The sequence below is a fragment of the Pseudophryne corroboree genome, chromosome 9 (assembly GCF_028390025.1).
Source record: "Pseudophryne corroboree isolate aPseCor3 chromosome 9, aPseCor3.hap2, whole genome shotgun sequence".
Lineage (NCBI taxonomy): Eukaryota > Metazoa > Chordata > Amphibia > Anura > Myobatrachidae > Pseudophryne > Pseudophryne corroboree.
The window spans coordinates 96,314,748-96,335,477 of NC_086452.1; the positions used below are offsets into that span (position 1 = coordinate 96,314,748).

The following is a 20,730-nucleotide window of genomic DNA, read 5'->3' on the forward strand; positions in this document are numbered from 1 at the left end:
ATTTCCACACTGCAACTGTGTAGGGATGGCCATTGACCATTGATGATTCAAAATCATCGATGGTCTATGACCGTTGTCAAATACTTTTACCATCTATGGGGTAGAACCAGATGGTTTCCCGCCATCGATGGTTCAGTGCTACCGTTTTTTTTTTTTTTAATCTCTCAAAAGTGTCAGGGCACCGAGTTTAGCCCCGCCCCCTGACACCCACTAAGCCACGCCCCTGGGCTCTGATTGTCCCGCATTTTTATGTTATTGTAATGCAGGGGTGGACATCGATGGGTAAAACCATCGATGGATCCCTTCTAGATGGTTTTACACCATCAATGTTATCCATCAATGTTGACCATCGATGGATAACCCACCGATGACCATCTCTACAACTGTGTGCACAAGGCACTAATTTCAGGGGCTTCATGAGTTGATACATGCATACATAGATGTGTCCAAATACATTTAGCCTCAATACACCATGTGACGCGAGAAGCCTGGTGCCAGTGAGGAGCCAGGTCCTGTGAGACTCCGCTAGTGCCGGGTGTCTTTTTACCTGACAATGCGCCTTAGTCGCAATATGGGGTGTGGTATACAAGGTCGACAGTTACTAGGCTGTCCCCAAAAGGTTGACATGCAGAAGGTCGACATTAACAAAAGGATGACATGGGAAAGGTCGACACTTGAGAAGGTCGACGTGAGTTTTTTAATTTGAATTTGGTGTAATTTTCTCTGTTATTAGCACGTGGAATCCCAATAAGTGTACCGCTTCGCCCGCCATGCTTCGGGCAAGGGGGGTAATCAGCACGGTTAGGCAACATGTGTGGCAATGCCACCAAAGAGCAGCAGTAGACGGCACTGGTACATCATAGGCAGGCGGTGAGCAGTCAGTGATGGAGCCGCAGAGACGAAGGACCGCTGCTGTCACACACCCTATCCCGAGTCCATCTAACTGCTGCCGGGTGGGATGCAGGAGGAGCGTGGGGAAGCCTGCAGGTTAGCCGGGGAGTGGGCGGACCAAAAAGGAGAGTGGGCCGGGCAGAATGTAGGAGGAGCACGGGAAAGACTTCAGATGAGCCGGGGGAGGGGGCGGGCCAGACGGGGCAGACAGCTACAGCACTGTCTGCTTTATATGTGTAATGCCAGCGCTATGCCCGGCAGAGAAGGAGCCGGGCGTACAGCTACATTTATACATTACAGTGGGCATCACTGCAACTGGCGGTGGCGGCGACACAAACATAGGCGGCCAATACGTGCGTCACGCTATTTATTCTCCCTCCAGGGGTGTCGTGGACACCCCAAGAGGGAAAATAGTTGTCGGTATGCCGGCTGTAGGGATTCTGGCGCCGGGATCCCGACAGCCGGCATATCAAGTACCACCAGCGGTGCAAGTGGGCGGGTACGGCGTACACTTAAGAATTTAGCCGTTGGTATGCCGTACCCACACTGATGGGCTGCCGCTCCTCGTCCCTCCCTCTGCTGCTCACGCCGCTCCACGCCGCCTCTCCTGCCCCTCAGTGTCCTCGTTCAATTCAGCACCGCCCGTGAGCCAATCAGAGCTCGCGGACCGGCAGCCAAGGCTGCCGGACCGCGAGCTTTGATTGGCTCACGGATCGGCGCTGAATTGAACTGAGCCACCCGCACCCGCCAGAGACTGCGCTCTCCTCCCCTCACACAGACGCACACAGGAGAGCAGCAGCAGCATCGGTGAGCAGGAGTGGGGTGCTTCATGTATACCTGGCACTGGGGGCATATCTGGCACTGGGGGGGGGGGGGGTATGTATACCTGGCAATGGGGGCATATCTGGCACTGGGGGGACACGTGTACCTGGCACTGGGGGCATATCTGGCACTGGGGGGACATGTATACCTGGCACTGGGGGGACATGTATACCTGGCACTGAGAGCATATCTGGCACTGGTGGGACGTGTATCTAGCACTGGGGCAGTGGTTTCCAAACTTTTTTGAATCACGGTGCCCTAGAATATCAGAATTTTTTTCACGGCACCCCTAGGCCAAAAATTTCTTATTGAGAAATTTAGAAAGAAATATTACATTGAGTATATCGCGTTTATATGTCATCCTTAGGGTCAGTTGTGTGGTGAGGGACAAGATTTGCTTCTGTTTGGCCACATATTTTATGACTGGCAGCCACCAGCACTGGTTTTGCCTATTATATTGACCATGAATAATTTGAATTGGTCCTGGACCACCAACCCAGGGCACCCCTGCAAGTGTCCCGAGGCACCCCAGGGAGCCACGGCACACAGTTTGGGAACCTCTGCACTGGGGTATATCTGGCACTGGGGGGACATGTATATCTGGCACTGGGGGGACATGTGTATCTGGCACTGGGGGCATATCTGGCACTGGGGGGACATGTGTATCTGGCACTGGGGGCATATCTGGCACTGGGGGGACATGTGTATCTGGCACTGTGGACATATCTGGCACTGGGGGGACATGTGTATCTGGCACCGTGGACATAACTGCACTGGGGGGACATGTGTATCTGGCACTGTGGGCATATCTGGCACTGGGGGGACATGTGTATCTGACACCGTGGGCATATCTGGCACTGGGGGGACATGTGTATCTGGCACTGTGGACATATCTGGCACTGGGGGGACATGTGTATCTGGCACTGGGGGATATCTGGCCCTGGGGGCATATCTGGCACTGCGGGGACATGTGTATCTGGCACTGGGGGCATATCTGACACTGAGGGCATATCTGGCACTGGGGGGGCATTTCTGTATCTGGCACTGGGGGCATTTCTGTATCTGGCACTGGGGGCATATCTGGCACTGTGGGGGCATTTCTGTATCTGGCACTGGGGGGGGCAATGTATATCTGACACAGTGGGGGGCATTTGTGTATCTGGCACTGTGGGGCAATGTGTTTCTGGCACTGTGGGGCAATGTATATCTGGCACTCTGGGGGCATTTGCGTATCTGGCATTGTGGGGCAATGTGTATCTGGCATTGTGGGGCAATGTGTATCTGGCACTGTGGGGCAATGTGTATCTGGCACTGTGAGGCAATGTATATCTGGCACTCTGGGGGCATTTGTGTATCTGGCACAGTGAGGCAATGTGTATCTGGCACTGTGGGGCAATGTATATCTGGCACTGTGGGGCAATATATATCTGGCACTGTGGGGCAATATATATCTGGCACTGTGGGGCAATATATATCTGGCACTGTGGGGCAATATATATTTGGCACTGTGGGGCAATATATATCTGGCACTGTGGGGCAACGTGCATCTGGCACTGTGGGGCAACGTGTATCTGGCACTATTGGGGTCATATGTGTATCTGCCCCTCCCCCCATATGTGTACTACGCCCCCATTTTCATTGGCCACGCCCCATGTGGCATTTGGTCACACCCATTTTTGGCACACAGTACCCGTAAGACATTTTTTCTACTTGCACCACTGAGTACCACCCAGTGGAATCTTGTACTGCCATGTCCTAGTCTATCAATTTTGATGACATTCTGGTTTTTAGATTGAGCTACAAACTGCTCTGAATAGTGGAAGTTTAATTATGGTCACCCTGTGTATATATATGTGTGTGTGTATATCTAGCTATCTATAATTTATTTTCCTGCGCTCTCTATACACAATATAAAATGTAAGGGGTGATTGAAACCTAATCGCTAGGGTGCGTTTTTTTTGCAGACCTGTGATCAGAAAGTCGCTGCCTACAAGGGGAGGGGAAAAGTGCTGTGCAGGTGTGCGACCGCATTTGTAGCAGAGCTGTCTCTGCTCAGCCCAGGACTTACTTAGCCGCTGCGATGGATTCCTGGTGATCGGGGCCGGAACAGACGTCAGAAACCCTCCCTACAAACGTCTGAACCCACCTACGTTTTTCCGGACACTCCTGTAAAACGGTCAGTTGCCACCCACAAATGCCCTCTTTCTGTCAATCACCTTGCAATCGCTTTTTTCGCACCATCCCGTCGCTATGCACTGATGCCCGGTGCAGTCGTCCGACGTGCCAGCGCATTGTGGTACATAAGCATGCGCAGATCAGATTTGATCGCCCGCTGCGCGAAAACATACAGCAGCGATCAGGTCTGAATTACCCCCCTAATACATATCCAACTCCAAGTCTATTCAGACACAACCACTGGGCTTCCTGGTAAAGAACCTTGTTAGATATGTTCTGAAAATAAATCACAAACATACACACCAAGAGGGTGCTGATAGTACATAGGGGGTCATTCCGAGTTGATCGTAGCTGTGCTAAATTTAGCACAGCTACGATCATTCACTCTGACATGCGGGGGGACGCCCAGCACAGGGTTAGTCCGCCCCACATGTCAGTGCCTCCCCCCCCCCCCCCCCGCAGAAGTGCAGAGGCATCGCACAGCCTTTGCACTTCAAGAGTAGCTCCCGGCCAGCGCAGCTTTAGCGTGCTGGCCGGGAGCTACTCTTCGCTCCCCGGCCCGCAGCGGCTGCGTGACGTTACGCAGCCGCTGCGGGCCACTCCCCGCACGGTCCGGCCACCCCTGCGTTGGCCGGACCGCACCCACGAAACTGCCGCCTTTTCGCCCCCTCCCTCAATCAGGCAGAGGCGATCGTAGCACAGCGACGGGCGGCCATGTGCCGGCACATGCGCGGTTCTGACCTGATCGCTTACGCTGCGAAAAACTGCAGCGTGCGATCGGGTCAGAATGACCCCCATAGGGGGTATATCAGAGTTGATCGCAGCAGCAAATTTGTTAGCAGTTGGGCAAAACCATGTGCACTGCAGGGGGGGGGGGGGGGGGGCAAACGTAACATTTGCAGAGAAAGTTAGATTTGGGTGGGTTATATTGTTTCTGTGCGGGTAAATACTGGCTGCTTTATTTTTACACTGCAATTTAGATTTCAGTTTGAACACACCCCACCCAAATCTAACTCTCTCTGCACATGTTACATCTGCCCCCCCATGCAGTGCACATGGTTTTGCCCAACTGCTAAAAAATTTGCTGCTGCGATCAACTCTAAATTAGGTCCATAGATCATAAACATACGCACACACACCAAGAGGATGCTGATAATGTAGAATTTTAAGAAAAATCTAATATCCAATTATAAAGTATATATTCTGCGTACATAATTTTTTTTTTTTTTAAATTTTTTATTCATCATAGCATATACCACACAGTAGTACAAAAATCGGAAGTGTAGTAAGAACATAAATATTTTAAAGAATGCAACAATTCAAAAAAGGAAAAGGAACCAAAGAAGCCATTGGAAAATAGAAGTATACAAATACTATAAGTACTGCATACATAATTAAAACCTGAATAATTGCTTATCTGAAGTATGTTTAATGTTGGGGTCTCCTCTTTGGTATCTGGTCAGAAGGTCAATTGTCAACAATTAACATCAACATGGACTTAAGGTTGACAACTAATGTTGCCATACCAAAATATTTAACATGTTTATAATGTTGACACCAAAAAGATGACATACAGATTTTTGCTTATTTTTAGGTTTAGGTATAGGGTTAGAGTAAGCAAAAAACAATCAAACTGTAATCTGGCATTTTGATGTTGACATTTTAAATGGCAACATTATGAACATGGCGACATTTATTAACACTGGCATATTGGTTGTCGACAATCACACCCCTCCTCTTGGAACCAATCTTACATCCTATCTCCTGAAATTACACACATTGGGTTTTGAGGAGCTCTCCTAGACTCCCTGAGAGATTAGGCCAACAACCCAAATTAGTGACCCCTTTCCTCATGGTACCACACCATATCTGAAGGAACTATTCATGGTACCACACCATATCTGGGACACGTGGTTCCTGTATCGTGCCATTACCCATATGCAACGTTTCTACAATGTATTTCTATAGGGAATGTTGGGGACATCTTTCAAACAAAGCTCAGGGAATGTCTAGCTATACTTTATACTGTAAGGCTGAGTGTGGAGTGGACGTAGTAAAACACAGATAACAGTATAGAACATAGCAGGAACACAGGGTAGAATGAGAATCAGTGCATTGTGTGTCCTTGTACTGTGTCAAGGAAACCCTTCCCAGCGTGTTTTGTGTACTTTTGTCTCAGTGCTTGGAGAGTACTTTTATATCACATCCTGCAATAGTACCGTGAGGGCTTGCTCACACCTATCCAGCTCTAATAAACACTGAAAAGCACATTACAGTACGTCTAGAATAAAATAAGACATGCCGTATCAGTACATGTCAAGTGTATTGTCAGAGAGAAAAAAAAAAATCTCCTGAATCGCTGTCTTCCACAAAGGATTTATTACTAAGAAAAACCCATATCTAAAAACTGGCACAACACAGTAGCTGTAAAAGACAGACACTGGCATAGAAAACACTACTGGTACACGTGCAAAGCAATTTAGGGATTTTCCTAGCACATAGGTTTAACCAAGGTCTGTTACACACACTAATGTGGTCCAGTTGGCATTTTGGTCTAAATGATGAAAGGTTATATCTGTCCAATGTGCCCACAGAACCTAACAATCAGGCCACACGTTCAGTATGAGCAGCTCCAGGTAGTGTGCCGCGCAGTAGTGTCCCGTGCTGGGTTCATGGAGCAGTGTAATGACCGCTGCTTGTTTCCGCCTGGCATAGAGCTGGTGTATGGGAAGTGTGGGAGAAAGGTTTCCCTGGCACGGCTTTTCAGCATGCACAGCTACAGGTTGGCAAGTTATTACCAAGAGCATTTATTTATTGTACTTTAGTTATATTATGTTTTCTATTTATTATTAGTCACAAGTGTTTCTGTTCCTGGGTACAATTCTATACTGGCCTGCCCGCTCCTTACACACACGTATACCTATAGGTCTCATGTTTGGATGACATGACTGCGGTGTACAACTAATACAGTGGTGTCATCACCTCCCCCCTCCCTCCTCATACCCTTAATGGGTTGGGTATGTGTGTCCGCCGGTCACAATACTGATGTCGGGATCCCGGCTGTGAGCTTGCCGGCAGGGGGGATGGGGAAGCAAGCGCAACGAAGCCCCTTTGCAGGCTCGCTGCGCTCACCACAGGTTCTATTCCCACTCTCTGTGTCCCCTGAATCACCCTTGCTGTCACTGTGTGCACACAGGACCAATACAGCTTCACATCCAGGGCCCATTCTGCACACAGTAATCACACTGATAGCAGATTGTGTCGTTCTAATGTGCCGGGGTCAGTTATCATAGAGGAAGTGATGAGCGGATCTGCGTCTGACCAGGGGTAGCAGAAGGGAAGGGGGCATGTAGGGAGATAAGTGTAGCCACAGGCTGTCTAACTGTGATAGACTTACATACAAATAAAAAGTGACTTGCAAAGGTACCAATAATACTGGCGCAGACAGCATATATCAATTATTTCCCCCTTAAGATATCACACAAAAAAATTTGAATTCTTTATTAATGAAATGAGTGATGGTCGAGTTGTAGCTCCACAGCAGTTGAGCCATACATAGTGAAATGTTGTCCAATTAGTCTACATTAGGCTGCCTATTTTAAGTGTGGTGGAACTACAATTCCCAGCATGCACAATCCCATTCTAACATGTCCAAGAGGCCTCATTTTTATTGAAGAAGTGATTTAGAGCAAAAGAGGTTTTTTTATTTTTACAATAAGGATTAGGGAGGAGTGTGTTTATTTAATTACATTTCTGTAAGAGGTGTGAGAGGGATTATTCCTAAATTACTTTTTTCAGGTATAATGGACAGGGGGCTTGCGAATGCTTGGTGCCAAACCCAACAGTTGCCTGGAAGAGCCTGAGCTATTTTTTTAAGCCCAGTGTTGGTAACGCCCCCTTCTGTATAACATCAGCATAGATCTGGAGATTTGAAGTTGTTTATATTCCATTATTACAATCATTTTCGGAACATATATCTAATGATGTAACCACAGCTGCTGGCTGCATACTAAGAGGTAGATCTAAGTGTCTTACCTTGATATTGCAGGCCTGTTCCATCAGCCTCCGAGCATTCTCCTCGGCCCGGTAACGTTTTGGCAGCTGGACCCGGAAAAACTTTAACGCCCCTTCAAAGTCGGCTTGCAGGAGGTCTTCCTTGGAAGTCTTTTAGAGAAAACAAAGTTGCAAAGTTGAAAGCGCTTGTTATTTAGCATGTACCAGCACATTCAGTCCAGGAAACAAGAAACATTTGTATCATTAGTGCACCACAATGTACTATCAACAGTGGTTCTCAACCTTTCTAATTTGCCGACACACCTCACGTGTACATGGCTTCCTGACATGCCAGTGTTACAGTACTGCAGTTTGCAAAGTGGATGATGCAGGTTTTACGTTAAAAGTGCAATATGGGTCAATCCTATTAGGTGTGAGTTGCGAGTGGTTTCATGAAACTCGCAGACATTTGCACGAGAATTCTCCAATCCACTTATAAATGCTTATTCATGGTGCTCGTAGCGGGGGTTTGCGAATTGTCAGCCATACGCGATGTTAGAGAGGTGCATGAAAAAGTGGGGTGACCCTTCTGAGGTGACTAAATAAAAATCTAAAAAAAACATAAAAAGCATTTTTTTTTTTTAAATACTCTATATTTGGGGTGCATAAAGCAACGAAAAAGTAGATTTTGGGGTAATTTGAGGCCATTTTTTATTAAACCCCCAGAATTATGTAATTATTGGACTAATTAAGCTAATTGGAAATGTCAAATTAACTAATTAGTCATTAGGGGGTGTCGAAGGAGTTCTGCGTGGGTGTCCCGACATTTGAAGTATTTTCCATACCATCTCTCACCCTCTGTGATGTGTAAACGAAAAAATGCAAGTTTACACTGACTGGTTCAATGCAAGTTTCTAACTGGGATTGCAAAATGGGACTGTACAGACAAAACGGCAACTCGCAACTAATAAGATTGACCCCATAACATGAAAAATTATGGTTAGATTGTTCTCACACTGATGGACACAACAAAAACAAGAGACAAAAGGAAAAAAAAAGATTAGTAAAGGGACTGCCTCCTTTTGGTCAATCAATTGCCCAGTCCTTACTGTGAGCCAGGGTGAGCCACCTCTCCCTGATTTCCTGGATTCTCCAGAATTTGGTGGCAACCCTCCAGGAGGCTTTTCCCTTTACCCGGATTCCTGGATTCTCCAGGAATAAGGGGACCCTGGGAGCACCAGCAGTGCTCCTTGGCAGCCGAGGAACTCAGTGAACTACAGTGACTGTCTCGCGAGATGGTGACATCAAATCTTGCGAGACTGTGTTCAGCCCAGACTGAGCCGAAGCTGATGTGACGCTGCCATCGGCAGCTCTTCCTCAGTATTTTCCCGGGCTGCGGTGGTGAAATAACGCCGGCCCGGCTCATGTGAGAAGAGACAGGCATGTCACGCATATATTTATAATATAATGAGCATGCATGAAACAAATAGAGGGTCAAGTTATATATAGATATATGTATATTTTTTAATCACTAACAGACACCTTTTAGTAGTGCATTTGTTTGTTTAACCTGTTGAAGATTGTTAATGATTAGGTTGTGTGCAACACTTATGCGCCCTACACACTGGGCGATAACACTGCAAGACATGAACGAGATACCGTTCATATCTGTCAGTGTGGAGGCACCAGCGATGGAACACTACTGGGTATATTTACTAAAGTGCGGGTTATTAGAAGTGGAGATGTTGCCCATAGCAACCAATCAGATTCTATTTATCATTTATCTAGCACCTTCTAGAAGATAATAGCTATAATCTGATTGGTTACTGTGAGCAACATCTCCACTACTAAAAACCCTCACTTTAGTAAATATACCCCTACATTATGTTGTTGGATTATATTACTTTATAAGAACATGAAGATTTAGGCAGTAGGTCACTGACAGGAATTACTTAGGACTCACTGCAACGGGTGTTATTGCCATTGACCATCGGCCGGACTACAACACTGAGCTCAGCGAGTTTGGACAGCAGGAATAGGCTAAGTGCAGGGATGGGAACAAAGTTTTTTTAATACAGGTTGAGTATCCCATATCCAAATATTCCGAAATACGGAATATTCCGAAATACAGAATTTTTTGAGTGAGAGTGAGATAGTGAAACCTTTGTTTTTTGATGGCTCAATGAACACAAACTTTGTTTAATACACAAAGTTGTTAAAAATATTGTATTAAATGACCTGCAGGCTGTGTGTATAAGGTGTATATGAAACATAAATGAATTGTGTGAATGTACACACACTTTGTTTAATGCACAAATTTATAAAAAATATTGGCTAAAATGACCTTCAGGCTCTGTGTATAAGGTGTATATGTGACATAAATGCATTCTGTGCTTAGACTTGGGTCCCATCACCATGATATCTCATTATGGTATGCAATTATTCCAAAATACGGAAAAATCCCATATCCAAAATACCTCTGGTCCCAAGCATTTTGGATAAGGGAGACTCAACCTGTAATTGTTTTCTTCTCTGAAGGATATGTGACAAATCGTTATTGTGTAGGCTATAAGTGTAGACAGAAGTCAAACGCGGTCCTCAAGGCTCCCCAACGATCCAGGTTTTAGCTGTATCCATGGCTCCGCACAGATGGTTAAATCAAATTGAATAAGGTGCTATTTAAGTCACCTGTGGCCAAGCATGGATAAACTCAAAACCTGGACCGTTGGGGTGCCTTAAGGACCGCGTTTGAGAATCTCTGGTTTAAACATACCTCCCAACATGACCTTCTCCAGGAGGGACAGAATGCTCTGCTCCTGGACATCCCTCTTAATGTATGATTGCCATCACCTGTGGTGTAACACCTTTCTTATCCATTTACCTGTTCAACACAGGTGCCAGCAATCATAAATTAAGAGGAAAGTCCAGAAGCAGAGAATTCTGGCCCTCCTGGAGAGGGTCATGTTGGGAGGTATGGTTTAAACGACAACATGGCTACCGCCATTGTATTTAAGAGACCACCTTACTTAAAAGTGCTCTGGTGAGTGGATATAAATGAGAGCGATTCTATTAGCTACGACCTTTGAAATACCCTTTATGGATTAGGTTTATGTGCACACAGTGTCAATGAAAACATTACTCACTTTTGCTTGTGCACAAATAAGAGCAGATCATTAACAACAACTTCTATCGGGGGGCTACAACGGATCCTCATGGATTATTGAGCTGTCCCTTTGTGAAGCGCACCGATGTCATGCTGTATAAAATATTTTGCAGTAATACTTTGGAGACTTGCATGGAGAAAATATATATATTTGGCAAATATACTAGTGAACTAACTGGGGATTCCCATATACCAATATAGATTATTTTCCTTTTTAAGAAATGCAAAGGGGGCAAGAAATCGCCTTCCAAACGACTATAAAAATCAAAGATGGGAATCCACGTCACCATCTCTCTGCCAAACAAGAACAAACTAAAACTTGTTACCACTTGCTCAGAACTAAAAACTATCAGCCTCTATAATCACATCCTCACCCAACATCAGAGGAAAGTCCCTGGTAAAGGCCTCACTTTCCCACCCACCAAAAGCTTTAACGATTTCAATGGTAAAAACTTAAAAGGTCTTTGGACAAAGACGACTCCTTATAAAATGTCATGCTCCTATGGGGACAGAGGTGTAGCTAGACGCCATGTTGCCCGGAGCAAGTGTATGTTTTGGCGCCCCCCGTCCCTGTACTGAATTGGAGGCCTAGCCAACATGTGGTGACATGTTACATTTGAAAAGAAACAATATTTAAAAATCCTAAATAGGTGACAGGGCCGGTTCTAGACCTTGTGGAGCTCAGAGCAAAGTTTCCTTTGGTTGCCCACAACAATATAGGGGAATGGCAGTACGGACGATGTAATGGTTAGCATTACTGCCTCACAGCACTGAGGTCATGGGTTCGGTTCCCAACATGGCCCTAACTGTGTGGAGTTTGTATATTCTCCCCTTGCTTGAGTGGGTTTCCTCCGGGTACTCCGGTTTCCTCCCACAATACAAAAATATACTGGTAGGTTAATTGGCTACAAACAAAAATGAACCCTAGCGTGAATGTGTGTGTGTGTTGTAAAGCTCCCATGAGGCAGGGACTGATGTGAATGGAAAAAATATTCTCTGTAAAGCGCTGCGGAATATGTGTGCGCTATATAAATAACTGGTAATAATAAATAAATAAATAATAAGAATTTACTTACCGATAATTCTATTTCTCGGAGTCCGTAGTGGATGCTGGGGTTCCTGAAAGGACCATGGGGAATAGCGGCTCCGCAGGAGACAGGGCACAAAAAGTAAAGCTTTAGGATCAGGTGGTGTGCACTGGCTCCTCCCCCTATGACCCTCCTCCAAGCCAGTTAGGTACTGTGCCCGGACGAGCGTACACAATAAGGGAGGAATTTTGAATCCCGGGTAAGACTCATACCAGCCACACCAATCACACCGTACAACTTGTGATCTAAACCCAGTTAACAGTATGATAACAGCGGAGCCTCTGAAAAGATGGCTCACAACAATAATAACCCGATTTTTGTAACTATGTACAAGTATTGCAGATAATCCGCACTTGGGATGGGCGCCCAGCATCCACTACGGACTCCGAGAAATAGAATTATCGGTAAGTAAATTCTTATTTTCTCTATCGTCCTAGTGGATGCTGGGGTTCCTGAAAGGACCATGGGGATTATACCAAAGCTCCCAAACGGGCGGGAGAGTGCGGATGACTCTGCAGCACCGAATGAGAGAACTCCAGGTCCTCTTTTGCCAGGATATCAAATTTGTAGAATTTTACAAACGTGTTCTCCCCTGACCACGTAGCTGCTCGGCAGAGTTGTAATGCCGAGACCTCTCGGGCAGCCGCCCAAGATGAGCCCACCTTCCTTGTGGAATGGGCCTTAACCGATTTAGACTGTGGCAGGCCTGCCTCAGAATGTGCAAGTTGAATTGTGTTACAAATCCAACGAGCAATCGACTGCTTAGAAGCAGGCGCACCCAACTTGTTGGGTGCATACAGTATAAACAGCGAGTCAGATTTTCTGACTCCAGCTGTCCTGGAATATATTTTCAGGGCCCTGACAACTTCTAGCAACTTGGAGTCCTCCAAGTCCCTAGTAGGTGCAAGGCACCACAATAAGCTGGTTCAGGTGAAACACTGACACCACCTTAGGGAGAGAACTGGGGACGAGTCCGCAGCTCTGCCCTGTCCGAATGGACAAACAGATATGGGCTTTTTTGAGAAAAAACCACCAATTTGACACTCGCCTGGTCCAGGCCAGGGCCAAGAGCATGGTCACTTTTTATGTGAGATGCTGCAAATCCACATATTTGACTGGTTTTAAACCAATGTGATTTGAGAAATCCCAGAACTACGTTGAGATCCCACAGTGCCACTGGAGGCACAAAAAAGGGGTTTGTATATGCAATACTCCCTTGACAAACTTCTGGACTTCAGGAACTGAAGCCAATTCTTTCTGGAAGAAAATTTACAGGGCCGAATTTGAACCTTAATGGACCCCAATTTGAGGCCCATAGACACTCCTGTTTGCAGGAAATGCAGGAAACGACCGAGTTGAAATTTCTTTGTGGGGCCTTCCTGGCCTCACACCACGCAACAAATTTTCGCCACACGTGGTGATAATGTTGTGCGGTCACCTCCTTTCTGGCTTTGACCAGGGTAGGAATGACCTCTTCCGGAATGCCTTTTTTTCCCTTAGGATCCGGCTTTCCATCGCCATGCCGACAAACGCAGCTGCGGTAAGTCTTGGAACAGACATGGTACTTGCTGAAGCAAGTCCCTTCTTAGCGGCAGAGGCCATAAGACCTCTGTAAGCATCTCTTGAAGTTCCGGGTACCAAGTCCTTCTTAGCCAATCCGGAGCCATGAGTATAGTTCTTACTCCTCTACGTCTTATAATTCTCAGCACCTTAGGTATGAGAAGCAGAGGAGGGAACACATACACCGACTGGTACACCCACGGTGTTACCAGAACGTCCACATCTATTGCCTGAGGGTCCCTTGACCTGGCGCAATACCTGTCCCGTTTTTTGTTCAGACGGGACGCCATCATGTCCACCTTTGGTATTTCCCAACGGTTTACAATCATGTGGAAAAAACTTCTCAATGAAGTTTCCACTCTCCCGGGTGGAGGTCGTGCTGAGGAAGTCTGCTTCCCAGTTTCCATTCCCGGGATGAAAAACTGCTGACAGTGTTATCACATGATTTTCCGCCCAGCGAAAAGTCCTTGCAGTTTCTGCCATTGCCCTCCTGCTTCTTGTGTCGCCCTGTCTGTTTACGTGGGCGACTGCCGTGATGTTTTTCCCACTGGATCAATACCGGCTGACCTTGAAGCAGAGGTCTTGCTAAGCTTAGAGCATTATAAATTTACCCTTAGCTCCAGTATATTTATGTGGAGAAAAGTCTCCATACTTGATCACACTCCCTGGAAATTTTTCCCTTGTGTGACTGCTCCCCAGCCTCTCAGGCTGGGCTCCGTGGTTACCAGCATCCAATCCTGAATGCCGAATCTGCGGCCCTCTAGAAGATGAGCACTCTATAACCACCACAGGAGAGACACCCTTGTCCTTGGATATTGGGTTATCCGCTGATGCATCTGAAGATGCGATCCGGACCATTTGTCCAGCAGATCCCACTGAAAAGTTCTTACGTGAAATCTGCCGAATGGAATTGCTTCGTAGGAAGCCACCATTTTTACCAGGACCCTTGTGCAATGATGCACTGTTTTTAGGAGGTTCCTGACTTGCTCGGATAACTCCCTGGCTTTCTCTTCCGGGAGAAACACCTTTTTCTGGACTGTGTCCAGAATCATCCCTAGGCACAGCAGACGTGTCGTCGGGATCAGCTGCGATTTTGGAATATTTAGAATCCACCCGTGCTGATTGTAGCAGTATCCGAGATAGTGCTACTCCGACCTCCAACTGTTCCCTGGACTATGCCCCTATCAGGAGATCGTCCAAGTAAGGGATAATTAAGACGCCTTTTCTTCGAAGAAGAATCATCAATTCGGCCATTACCTTGGTAAAGACCCCGGGGTGCCGTGGACAATCCAAACGGCAGCGTCTGAAACTGATAGTGACAGTTCTGCACCACGAACCTGAGGTACCCTTAGTGAGAAGGGCAAATTTGGGACATAGAGGTAAGCATCCCTGATGTCCCGGGACACTATATAGTCCCCTTCTTCCTGGTTCGTTATCACTGCTCTGAGTGACTTCATCTTAATTTGAACCTTTGTAAGTGTTCAAAAAAAATTTTTTTTTTTTTTTAGAATAAGTCTCACCTAGCCTTCTGGCTTCAGTACCACAATATAGTGTGGAATAATACCCCTATTCTGTAGTAGGAGGGGTAATTTAATTGTCACCTGCTGGGAACACAGCTTGTGAATTTTTTCCCATACTACCTCCTTGTCGGAGGGAGACTTGGTAAAGCAGACTTCAGGAGCCTGCGAAGGGGAAACGTCTCGACATTCCCATCTGTACCCCCGGGATACTACATGTAGGATCCAGGGGTCCTGTACGGTCTCAGCGCCATGCTGAGAACTTGTCAGACGCGGTGGAACGCTTCTGTTCCTGGGAATAGGCTGCCTGTTGCAGTCTTCTTCCCTTTCCTCTATCCCTGGGCAGATATGATCTTATAGGGACGAGAGGACTGAGGCTGAAAAGACGGTGTCTTTTTCTGCAGAGATGTGACTTAGGGTAAAAAACGGTGGATTTTCCAGCAGTTGCCGTGACCACCAGGTCCGATGGACCGACCCCAAACAAGTCCTCTTCCTTTATACGGCCATACTGTGCCGTTTGGAATCTGCATCACCTGACCACTGTCGTGTCCATAACATCTTCTGGCAGTTATGGACATCGCGTTTATTCATGATGCCAGAGTGCAAATATCCCTCTGTGCATCTCGCATATATAGAAATGCTCTATAGTCAATAAAATACTGTCCCTGTCAAGGGTATCAATATTTTTAGTCAGGGAATCCGACCAAGCCACCCTAGCTCTGCACATCCAGGCTGAGGCGATCGCTGGCCGCAGTATAACACCAGTATGTGTGTATATACTTTTTATTATATTTTCCAGCCTTGTCAGCTGGTCCTTGAGGACGGCCCTATCTATAGACGGTACCGCCACTTGTTTTGATAAGCGTGTGAGCGCCTTATCCACCTTAAGGGGTGTTTCCCAACGCGCCCTAACTTCTGGCGGGAAAGGGTATACCGCCCATAATTTTCTATCGGGGGGAACCCACGCATCATCACACACTTTATTTAATTTATCTGATTCAGGAAAAACTATGGTAGTTTTTTCACATCCCACATAATACCCTCTTTTGTGGTACTTGTAGTATCAGAAATACGTAACACCTCCTTCATTGCCTTTAACGTGTGGCCCTAATAAGGAATACGTTTGTTTATTCACCGTCGACACTGGATTCAGTGTCCCTGTCTGTGTCTGTGTCGACCGACTAAAGTAAACGGGCGTTTTAAAAACCCTTGACGGTGTTTTTGAGACGTCTGGACCGTACTAATTGTTTGTCGGCCGTCTCATGTCGTCAACCGACCTTGCAGCGTGTTGACATTATCACGTAATTTCCTAAATAAGCCATCCATTCCGGTGTCGACTCCCTAGAGAGTGACATCACCATTACAGGCAATTGCTCCGCCTCCTCACCAACATCGTCCTCCTACCTGTCGACACACACGTACCGACACACAGCACACACACAGGGAATGCTCCGATAGAGGACAGGACCCACTAGCCCTTTGGAGAGACAGAGGGAGAGTTTGCCAGCACACACCAAAAACGCTATAATTATATAGGGACAACCTTATATAAGTGTTTTCCCTTATAGCATCTTAATATATATATAAGCATATCGCCAAATTAGTGCCCCCCCTCTCTGTTTTAACCCTGTTTCTGTAGTGCAGTGCAGGGGAGAGCCTGGGAGCCTTCCCTCCAGCCTTTCTGTGAGGGAAAATGGCGCTGTGTGCTGAGGAGATAGGCCCCGCCCCTTTTTCGGGCGGCCTCGTCTCCCGCTCTTAACGGATTCTGGCAGGGGTTAAATATCTCCATATAGCCTCCGGAGGCTATATGTGAGGTATTTTTAGCCAAAATAGGTATTCATTTGCCTCCCAGGGCGCCCCCCTCCCAGCGCCCTGCACCCTCAGTGACTGCCGTGTGAAGTGTGCTGAGAGGAAAATGGCGCACAGCTGCAGTGCTGTGCGCTACCTTTAGAAGACTGAGGAGTCTTCTGCCGCCGATTCTGGACCTCTTCTTACTTCAGCATCTGCAAGGGGGCCGGCGGCAAGGCTCCGGTGACCATCCAGGCTGTACCTGTGATCGTCCCTCTGGAGCTGATGTCCAGTAGCCAAGAAGCCAATCCATCCTGCACGCAGGTGAGTTCACTTCTTCTCCCCTAAGTCCCTCGTTGCAGTGATCCTGTTGCCAGCAGGACTCACTGTAAAATAAAAAACCTAAGCTAAACTTTCCTAAGCAGCTCTTTAGGAGAGCCACCTAGATTGCACCCTTCTCGGCCGGGCACAAAATCTAACTGGCTTGGAGGAGGGTCATAGGGGGAGGAGCCAGTGCACACCACCTGATCCTAAAGCTTTACTTTTTGTGCCCTGTCTCCTGCGGAGCCGCTATTCCCCATGGTCCTTTCAGGAACCCCAGCATCCACTAGGACGATAGAGAAAATGGCTTATTTGGGAAGGTTCGGTGCCACAGAATAGTACCAATTCACATTACACAGCACAGTAGTGTCTGTTATTCACATTATATCACACAGTAGTACCCGTTTTACACATTACACCACACAGAAAAGCCCCTTATACACGGTACACTGTGGTTGAGTCCCTTATACACATTACACCATGGTAGAGCCTTTATGGAAGTAGCTGTATTTAACAATTTAGTTGTTTAATTCAAATATAGGGGTATATGCAATTGCGGTCGAATTCCCGAAATTGGCGAAAAACTGGACTTTTTCGCCAAAAAAAAAAAAATCGTCAATGCAATTCAGTACTTTCCGTCAAAAAAACGGACTTTCAAAATTCGACTTTTTGAAATTCGACTTTTGTCAAATTCGACTTTTCTGCAATGATACAAGTGCTGCAATTCGACCAAAGTATATTCAATTAAAGTTTGGAAATTCGACAACAGTGCTTTTAGACAGTAAATTCGTCATTTTCAATCCGCCACACTTTGGTGGGTGAAACTGATGAAAAAAAAATTAAAAGATGTTTTTTTGGGTGTTTTTTTTATTGGTAATAGCATATCTATTTATATTAGAAGGGATTAGGTACTTGGTTTGTCTTTTTTGGAGGCACAAGTATTATTTATATATTTTTAAAAATAATATATATATATTTTTTTAGATGGAATGGTAAATTCCGGTAAAAAATGGCGTGGGGTCCCCCCTCCAAAGCATAACCATCCTCGGGCTCTTCGAGCCGGTCCTGGTTCTAAAAATCCGGGGGGGGGGAAATGACAGGGGATCCCCCGTATTTTTAAAACCAGCACCGGGCTCTGCGCCTGGTGCTGGTGCAAAAAATACGGGGGACAAAAAGAGTAGGGGTCCCCCGTATTTTATACACCAGCATCGGGCTCCACTAGCTGGACAGATAATGCCACAGCCGGGGGTCACTTTTATACAGCGCCCTGCGGCCGTGGCATCAAATATCAAACTAGTCACCCCTGGCCGGGGTACCCTGGGGGAGTGGGGACCCCTTCAATCAAGGGTTCCCCCCCCCCCAGCCACCCAAGGGCCAGGGGTGAAGCCCGAGGCTGTCCCCCCCATCCAAGGGCTGCGGATGGGAGGCTGATAGCCTTGAGAAATGTGAAAGAATATTGTTTTTTCCTGTAGTACTACAAGTCCCCGCAAGCCTCCCCGCAAGCTGGTACTTGGAGAACCACAAGTACCAGCATGCGGAGGAAAACCGGGCCCGCTGGTACCTGTAGTAATACTGGAAAAAAAATATCCAAATAAAAACAGGAGACACACACCTTGAGAGTAAAACTTTATTCCACACCTGCCGACACACACATACTTACCTATGTTGACCCGCCGACTGCCACAGTCTCCGACGATCCGGGGTACCTGTGAAAAAAATTAGACTCGCCTCAATCCAGTGTCCAGATATAAATCCACGTACTTGGCAAAAAAACAAACCGCATTTACCCGAACCAGCGGACTGAAAGGGGTCCCATGTTTACACATCAGACCCCTTTCCCCGAATGCCGGGACACCACGTGACTGCTGTCACCGAGGTCCCTTCAGCCAATCAGCGAGCGCAACGTCCTGGCACTCTGCTAATTGGCTGGACGTCTCAGCTGTCAGACAGCGCCTCGCAAAGCCTCTCCATTACTTTCAATGGTGGGAACTTTGCGTCAGCGGTGAGGTCACCCGCGGTCAGCGGCTGACCGCAGGTAACCCCACCGCTACCCGCAAAGTTCCCACCATTGAAAGTAATGGAGAGGCTTTGCGATGCGCTGTCTGACCTCAGACGCGCACAGCCAATCAGGTGAGCGCCACGGAAGTAGCGCTTCCTGATTGGCTGAAGGGACCTCAGTGACAGGAGTCACGTGGGGTCCCGGCACATTCGGGGAAAGGGGTCCCATGTGTCAACATGGGACCCCTTTCAGTCCGGCATGGTCGGGTATGCGGTTTGTTTTTTTTAACAAGTACGTGGATTATCTCCCGGACACTGGATTGAGGTGAGTCTAATTTTTTTCACAGGTACCCCGGATCGTCGGAGACAGTGGCAGTCGGCGGGTCAACATAGGTAAGTATGTGTGTGTCGGCAGTTGTGTAATAAAGTTTTACTATCAAGGTGTGTGTCTCCTGTTTTTATTTGGATATTTTTTTTCCAGTAGAACTACAGGTACCAGCGGGCCCGTTTTTCTCCCGCATGCTGGTACTTGTGGTTCTCCAAGTACCAGCTTGCGGGGGAGGCTTGCTGGGACTTGTAGTACTACAGGAAAAAACAATATTCTTTCACATTTCTCAAGGCTATCAGCCTCCCATCCGCAGCCCTTGGATGGGGGGGACAGCCTCGGGCTTCACCCCTGGCCCTTGGGTGGCTGGGGGGGGGGGGGGAACCCTTGATTGAAGGGGTCCCCACTCCCCCAGGGTACCCCGGCCAGGGCTGACTAGTTGGATATTTAATGCCATGGCCGCAGGGCGCTGTATAAAAGTGACCCCCGGCTGTGGCATTATCTGTCCAGCTAGTGGAGCCCGATGCTGGTGTATAAAATACGGGGGACCCCTACTCTTTTTGTCCCCCCTATTTTTTGCACCAACACCAGGCGCAGAGCCCGGTGCTGGTTTTAAAAATACGGGGGATCTCTGTCAATTTTTCCCCCAGATTTTTAGAACCAGGACCAGCTCGAAGAGCCCGAGGCTGGTTATGCTTTGGAGGGGGGACCCCACGCCATTTTTTTTCGGGTTTTTCCTGTTTTTTCCCGTTTTTAAAAAACCGGATCAAAGTCCGTCAAATTGGCAGTTTTTCGGCCGCGGGACTGTCGAATTCGTTTTTTATTGCATATGGTCAATTTCGGCACCCACTTGCCGAAATTAGCCTGTCGAATTGTGTCGAGTTGAAAAACGGCCGATAATTTGCCGCGATTCGCCGCTAATTGCATATACCCCATAGTGTCTCAGGTAAATTAAAAAGGGAAGGTGGGGGGGTGGCGGGCCGTAGCGCGCCCTCTAACTCCTTTGGCGTCTGGAGCACGCGCTCCACCGGAGCCACCCTCTCTACACCCCTGTATGGGGAATCGGAATCCACAATATATAAAGGAAAC

General features: G+C 47.2%; 1 protein-coding gene across 4 annotated transcripts in view; it reads right to left on the minus strand.

Annotated features, from left to right (window-relative positions):
• RABGAP1L (RAB GTPase activating protein 1 like) overlaps positions 1 to 20,730 on the minus strand; it is a 690,515-nt gene that overhangs the window by 92,608 nt on the left and 577,177 nt on the right. For all 4 annotated transcript variants that reach the window (XM_063939666.1, XM_063939667.1, XM_063939669.1 and 1 more), the window contains one exon: positions 7,924 to 8,052. In XM_063939666.1, the coding sequence (XP_063795736.1) occupies positions 7,924 to 8,052 (129 nt within the window). The remainder of the gene's footprint in view (positions 1 to 7,923; positions 8,053 to 20,730) is intronic.